At 41.2% G+C, this 14,272-nt stretch overlaps 3 protein-coding genes across 3 annotated transcripts in view; all 3 read left to right on the top strand.

Annotated features, from left to right (window-relative positions):
• Window positions 1-14,272, top strand: part of LOC117777400 (hemicentin-1-like) — a 1,765,934-nt gene that overhangs the window by 228,719 nt on the left and 1,522,943 nt on the right. The window lies entirely within an intron of this gene.
• LOC117777441 (free fatty acid receptor 2-like) lies at window positions 5,822-7,327 on the top strand. The gene has a single exon (XM_034612233.1). It carries the CDS (start codon window positions 6,007-6,009, stop codon window positions 6,922-6,924), a length of 918 nt encoding a protein of 305 aa, XP_034468124.1. The 5' UTR covers window positions 5,822-6,006; the 3' UTR covers window positions 6,925-7,327.
• Window positions 11,665-12,710, top strand: LOC117777438 (free fatty acid receptor 2-like). Its single transcript, XM_034612229.1, has one exon. The coding sequence runs from the start codon at window positions 11,694-11,696 to the stop codon at window positions 12,615-12,617; it is 924 nt and encodes a 307-aa protein (XP_034468120.1). The 5' UTR covers window positions 11,665-11,693; the 3' UTR covers window positions 12,618-12,710.

Here is a 14,272-nt window from a genome sequence, read left to right on the forward strand (position 1 = left end):
ACTGCAGGTTTGGGGTTGGAGGTAACCGAACACCGACACAGCACCTCGAACTCCTCTACGACACAGGTGGAGGAGAGTTGGACGATGGCTGGTTTATCTGGAGGAGAGAAAGGATGAACCTTAAACTCTTTCAACGCACAATATGTAACTTCTGCCACTAAGGGTCACTCAATCAAAACAATAACAGAAGATTAAGACGGTTAAAGAACAGGGTAAAGAGGATATAAACATGTGCAGGTAACTTTTGTCTACAAGTTCATGGTCATTGGAAGGTAGGATTACATTGTATGTTCAATGGCGTGGGGCGGGACTCTCCTCGACCAATCAGGTTGTGAGCGGAGCAGCGGACCTTCATGTCTCGAGTCACGTTGTACACCCGGACTGAGTGTGTGCGCTGCCGGAGGTGCACCGTACGGCCGTGTTGAGTGTAGGACCAGTGGTACTGTGACACTGGAGGATCAGCTTTACATGAGCAAACCAGCAGTGCATTACCCCCCTCGAGCACCGTCAAGGACTGGACCTGCACCTTCACCTCTTTTGGGGGAACTACAGAGCGTAAAAACACAAAGACATTTCTCTTAGAGCAAACTAAACCAAGACACACAAAGATAAACATCCGAGCTGTGCTTACATGTCACGTGTAGATCCCTCGAAGTGGCCATTGATCTGGCTCCAGGGAAGGTGACCTCGCATCTGAGCCTGGGCTTCACCTGGTGTGACACAGTAAACGACAGCGGGGCCAGTAACATCAGCCTGTTGGGCTCCGGGCGGAGTGTCAGCACCTCCCCAGGCTCGGTGCTGTTCAGCTGGGCTCCTCTCTCCCAGCTCCACTGCAGGGTTGGAGGTCTGGAGGGGCAGTGATAGCTGACGGAGCAGTTCAAGGTGACCAGCTCTCCTTCTGTGGCTGCCAACCTCCCGCTGATGACAGGAGCCTCAGGAGCGTCTGTCAGCGAAGAAAATCTCCATCATGATTGTGTTTCACTAACGCTGTGTGTTTTATTAAACACATATAATAATTCTACACAACCATCACAGGGAATCTACCACAGAAGACGTTTGTCGCAGATTTCCATTTTTATAGTCAATTTAATCATTGTGCAATTTTAGCCTATTTAAGGTGTTTATTTTTTTATTATATTTAAGGAGAAATATGATTTCTCTTTCCTCAAGTGTGTCATACAGGCTTTTTGTGTATGCAAAAGTTCTGCAAAGTTAAAAAGGCAAAGCATTTGCATAATGTACGCTTTGCCTCAAGACATGCCCACTAACAAACCCAGCTGTTTCAGCTGGCCAATCAGAGCAGACTGGAATTTATAAGGCAAGGGCCTCAAAGAGCGAGGGGCTAAAACCAAGTGTTTCAGACAGAGGCTGAAAAGAGGAGCTGCAGCAATGACAGTGATGTCTTCTCTGAACATTAGAGCATGAAAACCTTTTCAAGAAATAACACAAATTAAAATGAACTCGATTATGAGTATATGTCTCATTTAAATTTAAATTTTGTTCTGTGCAATGTCTTCCCTATACTCACCAACAACATCCAAATTGAAGCTGCTTGATTTTCCCCAGAGTAAGTCATCGCCTGTCTTCAGAGCCACCTCGAACATGCGTGAGTCATCCAGGCTGATCCTCTCTATCTTCACCGAGCAGTCTCCAGCTGAGATTCGCCCAAAGAGGGATGCGCGGCCTTGGAAATCCCTGCTCACTTGACCCCTGTCCTCGCTGTTGAAAGCAGTGCTCCGCAGAGAGAATAAATGGCCACCGCCTCGGAACCTCAGTCGGACGTCCACCCTGTCCTTCCTCCCCCTGAGAGGATGAGGAGCCAGAGGAGTGAAAGAGCAGGGAATCACCACGCAGGATCCCACCAGAGCCTGGACACGGTCAGGGACCGAGGGCACAGGAGAGACAGCCTGGACCCCCCTCCACACGGCTGCTGTTGTGTCGGACAACAGAAAAATAATTTACCAAGGAGGATCAGTTAAAGTTTTATTATAGGTTTAGGCTTTACTGAATGGAGACAATAGGCTAAATTGCAAGTTATCCAACCATTTAATTCCGTGTCCAATTCTTTCCATTTTAATTTGAGGAGCTGTGGCGCAAAAGACGTTCCCAAGAGTGTGACCAATTAAAAAGTTTGCAGTCTTCACGGTCAATAAAAATATTACTTAATGAATCCTTTAAAAGAAGACAGGTCGGCATATTCACATTTCATTTAGCACGAGGTTGGAATTGTTGAATTTTACTGCACAGTCTGCAAATGCACAACATGACCCACGGACGTTTTGTAACAGATGTAAATTTAGAAAAAGGGAAGCTGGCAAATGCTCTATTGTCTCTGGAGCTAATCTACAACCACAAGCTTTTCTTATTATGTGGATATTATGCAGTCAAATAAGAAAAGAAAAAGTCTTTATTTCAAGGCACGTTTGCATATATATTATCAAACTCATCAGATTCGTGTAGATGACACACAAGCATATCATTTTTAAAGCAATAGAAATTATTCCTATCTGTGGATGGAATATCATTGTCCAGTAGGAGACATTGCCAGATAAAAAGAATAAGAATGTCTACTTGTATCACATTAAAAGTTATGGTACATTTAGTGGTCTCAAGTCGTAACTTCACAGTGAGAATAATAAAGGTCCCTGAAATTTACACTTAAATCACAGTAAATGCATAAAAAATCATACATATTGGATTGAATAACTCACCAAAAATCAGCGGACACAGAAGAAAGACAGTGTCCACATGCATGTCTGCAACCCTGCTCTGCGAGCACAGACACAGGGACGGCAGAACGCAGGGGCAAAGAGGGGGAAGTGGGATTATTTCATGTGTTCCTGCTGTAACTTCACCTTGACGCCCACTCTTTAACCCCCAATCTTATGTTTGTGTAGTAGTTAATTCCTATAAGTTAAATTCTAATAGCAGACAGTATTGTATTATACTTATTTAATTATGGACTTGCAAATGATTCAAACATTTCAAATGTGGTGGAGCTAGGAATTGTTTGCTAGGGAAAGAAAGACCTCAGCAAGTATTTGTGAGAGGACACATGACAACGTGTGAGTCACTCTCATGCTGTTTGCCATTTCCTCAAAGCCCGATGCGACTCGTTTCTGATTCCCTCTGTCAACACAGACAGTCTCAAATAAACTACAAAAGTAGCAGCGATAAAAGCTCCACAGAAAGTTGAATAAAAGAGAGTATTGATTAACTTCAGCCTGACAACAATCTACTGCAGTGCTGCTGAAGATGGGCATCACATCAATAACTTTTGTATTCCAACAACAGACTGTTAAGAAAGAGCAAACAATCTGTTTCAACACAGTGAAAATATATACAAATTGAAAAAACACTGTTTTGAAATGAATTTGATGTTTCTTTGAGTTTTTAAGGGTATTTACAGGATCATTACTGCGCAGATCTGCAGGTCTGGGTACAAAGACACTGCAGGAATGACAGGGACAGTAACAGAAGGAAAAAGTAGAAGGTGTGGTTGCGTTAATATACTTGATGATTATAAGTATATGTATAAAAAGGAGCATCAGAAAGGTGAATAATATAATTACACAAAACCTTACTGTACACAGTGAAGGACAAAAGGCAATCAATTTCAGTGGCTGAGCAGCAGAGGTGTTAGAGGATCATTAACGGTGTACAGGGTGCAATCAATGCGATGCCCTGCCAAGTCATTTTTGCTGACTTTGGGATGGAAGGAGTGTAAAATTAATAAAAGCCTGTTCAGCTCAGCTATAAACGAAATGTCTTCACAACGACCTGGTGAATTGCTGTGAAATTAGTCTCAGACATTTATGCCCCACTCTGGATGAAGTGTAACGACTTTGACGATCTCCTAACTTTTCATTTAGTGACATCATCGGGTCTAAAACTTTGGTCTTGAAAAAGCAAATGACACTTCTATTAGGCTAATACAACTGTGTAAGTATGCTTTCAAGCTAAGATGGTGAACATTTGAGCAAAGCCCAGAACTATGCGCAGCCTCATTCAGCTGCGAGTGAGAAAAATCCTCAGGCTAAACAGTTTCTTAAATCCAAAGCATGGAACCCAACAAATAAAGATGAGATGGTCATGTTGTACCTTATATCATGTGTGTTTACAATATGATCCACAGATTAGAAGTGTAAAGGGCCTATAGCTAAACTACTCCAATGGAAGAGCAAGGGTGTCACCCAGTCTCCTGATGTTAGGGGTATGGATATATATATTCATTTTTAGAGTATCATTACATTATTTCTATTTTGTTGTTAAACGTGTATGATTGACAAAAAGAAAGCCAACAATTACCAACGCTGTTCATTACTATTTACTACTTATACAGAAAGTCATAAATAGGGAGCACTATGTACATTGTTTGATGAAATGTACTCAGTAAAAAGTGAGTTTGCAATTAAGTTACTGATGTAATCTTCATTTATTCCTAAACACAGAGCTTGATAAGAGGAAAACAGAATCCATTTTCAAATCTATCTATTTTCTCACAGCTGATTTGGTGAATTGTACCAGAAGCACAGACAATCAGCAATCCTCAGTAGATTCCCATTAATCACTCAGACATCAACCTGCTGAGGAAGATCCCGGATACGATAGAAGGCTCTGGATCAGCTGTTAAACAGGCCTCATGGTGGGACCGATTTGTCAGCGACTTTTGCAAAGGTCATGTTTTAAAACGACAACTGCAACCCCATCTGCCATCATGTATGATTTAAGAACAGACATACTAATTGAACAATCGAGAGAGTGATGAAATCGTGTATTGCATTGATGTGCAATACATGAACTGCTGATCTGAGGACATCTGCTGCTGCTGCTTCATACAATAAGCCCCTTGTAGTAGTTGCAGCCTCAGAGCAGGATTGACTTGAATTACATGCTCAGAACAGTTGGAGTCGGCCGTGTTTATTCCCTGTCGCAGTGAAACTGATGCTAATGTAGACAGTGCTATCAGGAAGCGAAACCAATATTGATGACATGGAACTGCAGAGAGAGATGTCCTTAATCGATTCTCTATGTGGAAAATAATCTGTGTATTTTAAATTATTGCGTAGGTGTAAATAAGAATAAATGTAGACCCATGGCCTGATGAAATCCAAACCTAATTATCATGTTTAGAGTTTATATAATGGGAGGAGGTTCTTTATTAACACGTATGAAAGTCACAATGAACCTGCTGTTTTGCATACATTAGAATAGGTACAGAAGAGTTTGACTCACTTGTTTGACTCTTTGCAGATATCTTTTTATATCAGCTCATCCTTGAAAGCACGAGGCACAGCAAGGAAAAAACATAGAGCTCTAGTTTCTTCCTTGAAGCCTCAACATTTACAAAACGTTGTTTATTAGGTAAGTAGATATATGTTTACCTTATCAACCATTTTTCGACATCTGGTGTTTGGAGTCTGAGATTGAGAGCTTGGCTCATTTGTTTTGCAGTTTTTCTGTATTGATTTTATGATGTTTGTTTACTTAATTCATTCTTGTATAAAAAAAAGAAAATGACACTTAAAGATAGAGCTTTAATTTCTAGATTTGCAGTATATATTCAAGAAGTAGCCTTTCATAGGGTATAACCTTTTAAACGCAATGATGGTTGTTACTACATACTATAGTCTCGTTAGTCTGTAAAATGTACAACATGACAGCTCCCAGAAGTGAAGCCAAATTATCTCGATTGTCACCTGGTGGGTGAACCAAGCTAAAAAGTCAAAGTACACATCGATTATATTTTGCTCATAATTGATTAGCAACTAGTAGAACACCTGTGTCGGCAGAACTTCGATACTGCTGCTCTTTACCACAATCACCACTGCGCAGACTTTGCCGTCAAAAGTGAGGTCAAAAGCGTAAGATGGCAGCCCCCATGTGAGGCATAATTTAGTTTCAGTTTAAATCAGAAGTAAAGTATTGTACATTTTTATATGCAGCCTATCATTCCTACATTTTGATTGATGTTTGTTCACTTCCTTTGGTTCAGGTCCGTAGACAATGGTGAGCAGCGAGGTGATTCTCTCGGTGTACATAATTACCTTCGTGATTGGCTTCCCAGCCAACCTCCTGGCTCTCTATGCCTTCAGTGTCAAGATCCATGTCAAGGCAAATCCAACAGACATCCTGCTACTCAATCTGACCGTCTCCGACCTGCTCTTCTTGATCATCCTTCCTCTCAAGATGTACGAGGCCACGTCGTCAGGCATGACGTGGAATCTGCCACGCTTCCTGTGCTCCCTCACCGCCTTCACCTTCTTCTCCACCATCTACACCAGCTCCTTGTTGCTGATGGCTGTCAGTCTGGTTCGCTACATTGCACTCGCTTTCCCTATCACCTATCATCAGCTGAACAAACCTGTGTATGCAGTAGTGTTGAGTGCAGTCATTTGGCTGATCTCCTTAGCAAACTGCAGTATCACTATCATCACCCAGCACCACCCATCCCTGGCCAACAAAACCCCTGAAGGCCATGCTTGCTATGAGAACTTTACGGAGAAGCAGCTGGATGTCCTCCTACCGATACGTTTGGAGTATTTCTTTGTCCTCTGCCTTGTACCTCTTGTAATCTGTGTTTACTGCTACGTGCAATGCATCTTGATCGTGTACAGCCGCCCCAGGATATCCCGCATACAGAAGCAGAAAGCCATCGGTATGGCCTTGGGGACTCTAGCCGTGTTCCTCATTTGCGTGCTACCATACAATATCTCTCATTTAGTGGGTTTCATTAAGGGTAAGAGCCCAGAATGGAGGTACTACGTTTTGCTGCTTAGCACCTTCAACACCTGCATTGATCCCATCATCTTCTACTTTTCTTCCTCTAGCTTCCACTGCAACAGTAAAAAGTCAATTTTCAGGAAACGTAGACTCACTGTTTCAGAGTTACAAAGGCCGGGCACAGGCTCTAACCCAGGGTAAAAGACACTGTCCAGCTTTAATGATATTATTGTACTGTATATTATTCCATTCATTATCCATCTATTACCTCTCCCGCTTATCTTGGAGCCAATCCCAGCCAACATTGAGCAAGAAGTACCAAATGCTTCAGAAGTTGTTTTAACTCAAGCTTAAATTTCACATTTATTTTATCTTTATAAAACAATGTCTTAAAAAATCTGCACTGTGATCTGATCCTGTTGAAAGTGACTGTGTTGCTTTTGAAAAACAATGTAGAGCCTTTAAAAAAAAAATGCAGAGACATTATATTTGCATATGCAAAATTCCAAATTTTATTATTTCACAGTTAGTTCTCTATTTTTTAATGGGAATTCAAATCATTTGCGCCCTTGACACAGTAGTTTGTGTTTACTTTAACGCGGGCCAGCCACTCTTCGGCACTCATGCATTCTGTAGGCACACATGTAGAATATACCTGCAACAAAAAACAAAACAAAAGTCAGAAATAAAGTGATGTGCCACAAAGGCATTTTCTTCAGCACACAGATATGTCAAGTACAAGATAGTGGCACAATAACAAGTTATAGACAGAAATATATTTTTTAAAGGAAAATATTAATTTTTTCTCTTAGTTATCCAGTATATCTGAAGCTTATTGTGTGAGTTTGATAATATGTGTGTCTATTGAGACTATATCGAGGGGTATTTTCAACAGCCTCTTTAACAATTGTTATGAATAAAGCTTTGGGAAAATGACAGAAATATATGTGACAGCAGTTTATTTTTTTACTTTATCATTTGTTTCTCATGAACAGACAGAGTTGTAATATTCAAGGAGGATTTCAAACTGATTTAGTTGACTCTGTTGGGACCTGGTATTTGTGAACTACAGTTCGGCCTACATGTGTAGTCAAACCCTCGCCACACGTTCTTTGTTCTGGAGACGAACCAGAGCCTCCAGAACTCAGTCTCCCAGGGTGCTTCAACTTCACACCGAGGTGTGAAAACTGACCGGGGACACAAGTTTCAACAACTATTGGTCACTCTGGGCCCCATGACCCATGAGGTCACCAGGCCAATATAAGCCCAGTTCTCCCCCCCTTCTTCCTCTTTCTACTCAACTCTCCGAGAGGAGCCCACCTCTCTGTCTGCTCAACTTCAAAGGAGGAGAGGTGCAGCTTGCAGCTCACCTCACCAGGGAAACCTCCTCCCTACCCAAGCTCTACCAACCTTCAAGCAGGCCTGACTGGAGCAGACTGCTAAAACCTTCCAAAAGGCAGCGCCACGAGTGCCTGCCTAAGAACTTCAGCAAAAGAGCTGCATCGTACAGCAGAACCACAAAACCAGCAAGATGACTTCACTGGACTTCAAACAGCACATCAACCTTTTTTCCCTTTTCATGGACGGGTAACACAACTGGGCTTAATAATTATACTAGGCTAAGCAAAGACTGTTTATTCGATTCCGTGTGATGTTTATAAGTTTGATGTGTTGCTCTGATACTTTAGTTATAAGTTATTTCAAAGTTAATGTTATGTTATGATCTTCACAGTCTTTCTTTGCATGCAACTAGCTACTTTCTCTAACTTGGCACCAACACAAACACACGCATATCTCCCCACACATCTCTCTGACCCCTGCCGCATGTCATATACCTTCCAAAGGGGGGGGGGGGGGATCCCGTTATCTAAATAGTGGCCTGCCGCCATTTTGAAAGCACACTCACACACACAGACCCACACACGCATACTCACATACACATCTGTATATAGTAAGTACACCTTTAGTAATTTGTGTTTTTATACTTTATTATCTTCATAATAAATGTTTTTCTGTCACAAATGTTGTTTTAATGAATGTTGAACAAGTGTGAATTTTGCCAATCTCTACATTGTCAAGAACTCTATATCCTTCAACTTTGCTAACTATCTATATGGTAATTTTATTTATAGTTATTAATTTAATTGTTACTCAGAGTTCCAAATTTGTAGACAATCAATAAATTGGCTATCTTTTCCCTTCCTTTGAAGGGTGGTGCCCTGAGGTAACTTTAATCAATTACATTTATTATTTAATATTCATATTTCTTTATATTAATGTTCAATATTCATTTTCATAACCAAAGTTATTGAATGCCGAAAGGCACAACATTTAATGGTGTCACGTTTAATGTATCAATTGCACAACAACTATCAGCAAGAAACAGTTATTACAGTGAAGTTGACTGCACCTGTGTATTGGACCCATCCCAGTATGTAGGACCAGGAAAAGCGACAGTCTGTAATACAAAGGTCATTTCAGGTGAAGTTCACACTGTGCACCAATAGTTTCTGCAACAGGCCGACTGGACTGTTACTGTACATGATATTCAAATTCACCACAAAACACATCATTCATGCCCGATGTGATATTTGGGTACTGTGTAAATTTATTCTGTTGAAGAAGAGATACCTGCAAAAATAATACAATCCCATCCTCTACTTCTGTACTTCTGTGTTTGTACACAGAGGTCGTCATGAGAGCTTTTGGACAGAGTAATCAAACCAACCACAATAAAATCCACTAATAACAACATGTGTTTTGTTTTTATACCCCCTGCGGCACAAATCACAGATATGTAAATTTCCTCAGCCAACCACACAAAACGTTAATCAGAAAATGACCTGGAAACATCAACTCACAAACAACTAACAATTCTGTGAGAGATGCTGATACAACTGCAGCTTTGTCTTATGAACTGTGTAGCTTTTGAGTGTGATGACGACAACAACAACAACAGGATCTGAGGCAAAGTCGACCAGGACGAAAGATTATTGGAAACTTTGCTGATGACCTTGGGTTACTCGAGGCTTACCTGGACCAGGTGGGGGAGATCTTGGCAGACAGAGAACAGAAGGACTCGGTGAAGAATGAAGATGCCCTTACAGTCGGTGCTGAAGAGGTTCCAGGTGGCAGGACAAAAAGTGAAGGGAGAGAATGCAAAGAAAGCCGAGGGGCACAAGTTATGTAACGTTTTATGAGGGAAGCCAGGGCTCCTTCTTTAGCTCGGAGACATATTGCGCTAAAAAAAATCTAAACATTACCAACGCTGTTCATTACTATTTACTACTTATACAGAAAGTCATAAATATGTAGCCATATGTACATTGTTTGATGAAATGTAATCAATAAAAAGTGAGTTTGCAATTAATTTACTGATGTAATCTTCATTTATTCCTCAATGCAGAGCTGATTTGGTGAATTGTACCAGAAGCACAGACAATCAGCAATCCTCAGTAGATCCCCATTCATCACACAGACATCAACCTGTTGAGGAAGATCCCGGATACGATAGAAAGCTCTGGATCAGCTGTTAAACAGGCCTCATGGTGGGACTGATTTCTCAGCAACAACAAGACAGAAGAGAAGCCTCTAAACACCTGAAAGCATCAACTTCATCTGTCATCAAGTAAGATTTAAGAACAGACACAGTAATTGAACAATGGAGAGCACTGGGTGATGAAACCTTTTACTGCACAAGTGTATTGCATTGATGTGCAATACATGACCTGCAGATCTGAGGATATCTTCTTCTGCTGCTGCTTCATACAATAAGCTCCTTGTCGTAGTTGCAGCCTAAGAGCAGTATTGACTTGAATTACATGCTCAGAACAGTTTGAGTCGGCCGTGTTTATTCCCTGTTGCAGTGAAACTGATGCTAATGTAGACAGTGCTATCAGGAAGCGAAACCAATATTGATGACACGGAACTGCAGAGAGAGATGTCCTTAATCGATTCTCTATGTGGAAAATAATCTGTGTATTTTAAATTAATGCGTAGGTGTAAATAAGAATAAATGTAGACCCATGGCCTGATGAAATCCCAAACTAATTATCATGTTTAGAGTTTATGTCATGGGAGGAGGTTCTTTATTAACATGTATGAAAGTCAAAATGAACCTGCTGTTTTGCATACATTAGTAACAGTACAGAAGAGTACAGCTTCGACTCACAGCTTTGCAGGTATTGCTTATATCAGCTCATCTTTGAAAGCACGAGGCACAGCAGGTAAAAAACATAGAGCTCAACATTTTCAAAACGTTGTTTATTAGATAAGTAGATATATGTTTACCTTATCAACCATTTTTCCACATCTGGTGTTTGGAGTCTGAGATTGAGAGCTTGGCTCATTTGTTTTGCAGTTTTTCTGTATTGATTTTATGATGTTTGTTTACTTAATTCATTCTTGTATAAAAAAAGAAAATGACACTTAAAGATAGAGCTTTAATTTCTAGATTTGCAGTATATATTCAAGAAGTAGCCTTTCATAGGGTATAACCTTTTAAACGCAATGATGGTTGTTAGTACATACTATAGTCTCGTTAGTCTGTAAAATGTACGACATGACAGCTCCCAGAAGTGAAGCCAAATCATCTTGATTGTCACCTGGTGGGTGAACCAAGCTAAAAAGTCAAAGTACACATCGATTACATTTTGCTCACAGATGAGGTTTGTTCAAGTGTTTGTGCAACTTTTTGCGGTAAGTTGGGTTTTAACTCATAATTGATTCTCAACTACTAGAACACCTGTGTCGGCAGAACTTCGATACCACTGCTCTTTACCACAATCACCACTGCGCAGACTTTGCCGTCAAAAGTGAGGTCAAAAGCGTAAGATGGCAGCCCCCATATGAGGCATAATTTAGTTTCAGTTTAAATCAGTAATCAATTATTGTACATTTTTATATGCAGCCTATCATTCCTACATTTTGATTGATGTTTGTTCACTTCCTTTGGTTCAGGTCCGTAGACAATGGTGAGCAGCGAGGTGATTCTCTCGGTGTACATAATTACCTTCGTGATTGGCTTCCCAGCCAACCTCCTGGCTCTCTATGCCTTCAGTGTCAAGATCCATGTCAAGGCAAATCCAACAGACATCCTGCTACTCAATCTGACCGTCTCCGACCTGCTCTTCTTGATCATCCTTCCTCTCAAGATGTACGAGGCCACGTCGTCAGGCATGACGTGGAATCTGCCCCACTTCCTGTGCTCCCTCACCGCCTTCACCTTCTTCTCCACCATCTACACCAGCTCCTTGTTGCTGATGGCTGTCAGTCTGGTTCGCTACATTGCACTCGCTTTCCCTATCACCTATCATCGGCTAAACAAACCTGTGTATGCAGTAGTGATGAGTGCAGTCATTTGGCTGATCTCCTCAGCAAACTGCAGTATCACTATCATCACCCAGCACCACCCATCCCTGGCCAGCGAAACCCCTGATGGCCATGCCTATGTTTGCTTTGAGAACTTTACGAAGAAGCAGCTGGATGTCCTCCTCCCGATACGTTTGGAGATTTTCTTTGTCCTCTGCCTTGTACCTCTTGTAATTTGTGTTTACTGCTACGTGCAATGCATCTTGATCGTGTACAGCCGCCCCAGGATATCCCGCATGCAGAAGCAGAAAGCCATCGGTATGGCCTTGGGGACTCTAGCCGTGTTCCTCATTTGCGTGCTACCATACAATATCTCTCATTTAGTGGGTTTCATTAAGGGTAAGAGCCCAGAATGGAGGTACTACGTTTTGCTGCTTAGCACCTTCAACACCTGCATTGATCCCATCATCTTCTACTTTTCTTCCTCTAGCTTCCACTGCAACAGTAAAAAGTCAATTTTCAGGAAACGTACACTCACTGTTTCAGAGTTACAAAGGCCGGGCACAGGCTCTAACCCAGGGTAAAAGACACTGTCCAGCTTTAATGATATTAGTGTACTGTATATTATTCCATTTATTATCCATCTATTACCTCTACCACTTATCCTGGAGCCAATCCTACCCAACATTGGGCAAATAGTATCATATGATTCAGAAGTTGTTTTTACTCGAGCTTAAATTTCACATTTATTTATCTTTATAAAACAAGGTCTTAAAAAATCTGAAGTGTGATCTGATCCTGTTGAAAGTGACTGTGTTGCTTTTGAAAAACAATGTAGAGCCTTTAAAAAAAAAAATGCAGAGACATTATATTTGCATATGCAAAATTCCAAATTTTATTATTTCACAGTTAGTTCTCTATTTTTTAATGGGAATTCAAATCATTTGCGCCCCTGACACAGTAGTTTGTGTTTACTTTAACGCGGGCCAGTCACTCTTCGGCACTCATGCATTCTGTAGGCACACATGTAGAATATACCTGCAACAAAAAACAAAGCAAAAGTCAGAAATAAAGTGATGTGCCACAAAGGCATTTTCTTCAGCACACAGATATGTCAAGTACAAGATAGTGGCACAATAACAAGCTATAGACAGAAAATATATTTTTTAAAGGAAAAGATTAATTTTTTCTCATAGTTATCCAGTATATCTGAAGCTTATTGTGTGAGTTTGATAATATGTGTGTCTATTGAGACTATATCGAGGGGTATTTTCAACAGCCTCTTTAACAATTGTTATGAATAAAGCTTTGGGGAAATGACAGAAATATATGTGACAGCAGCTTATTTTTTTACTTTATCATTTGTTTCTCATGAACAGACAGAGTTGTAATATTCAAGGAGGATTTCAAACTGATTTAGTTGACTCTGTTGGGACCTGGTATTTGTGAACTACAGTTGGGCCTACATGTGTAGTCAAACCCTCGCCACACGTTCTTTGTTCTGGAGACGAACCAGAGCCTCCAGAACTCAGTCTCCCAGGGTGCTTCAACTTCACACCGAGGTGTGAAAACTGACCGGGGACACAAGTTTCAACAACTATGGGTCACTCTGGGCCCCATGACCCATGAGGTCACCAGGCCAATATAAGCCCAGTTCTCCCCCCCTTCTTCCTCTTTCTACTCAACTCTCCGAGAGGAGCCCACCTCTCTGTCTGCTCAACTTCAAAGGAGGAGAGGTGCAGCTTGCAGCTCACCTCACCAGGGAAACCTCCTCCCAATCCAAGCTCTACCAACCTTCAAGCAGGCCTGACTGGAGCAGCTGCTAAAACCTTCCAAAATGCAGCGCCGCGAGTGCCTGCCTAAGAACTTCAGCAAAAGAGCTGCATCGTACAGCAGAACCACAAAAACAGGAGCCACAAAACCAGCAAGACGACTTCACTGGACTTCAAACAGCACATCAACCTTTTTTCCCTTTTCATGGACGGGTAACACAACTGGGCTTAATAATTATACTAGGCTAAGCAAAGACTGTTTATTCGATTCCGTGTGATGTTTATAAGTTTGATGTGTTGCTCTGATACTTTAGTTATAAGTTATTTCAAAGTTAATGTTATGTTATGATCTTCACAGTCTTTCTTTGCATGCAACTAGCTACTTTCTCTAACTTGGCACCAACACAAACACACGCATATCTCCCCACACATCTCTCTGACCCCTGCCGCATGTCGTATACCTTCCA

The sequence above is a fragment of the Hippoglossus hippoglossus genome, chromosome 16 (genome assembly GCF_009819705.1).
Source record: "Hippoglossus hippoglossus isolate fHipHip1 chromosome 16, fHipHip1.pri, whole genome shotgun sequence".
Taxonomy (NCBI): Eukaryota; Metazoa; Chordata; class Actinopteri; order Pleuronectiformes; family Pleuronectidae; genus Hippoglossus; species Hippoglossus hippoglossus.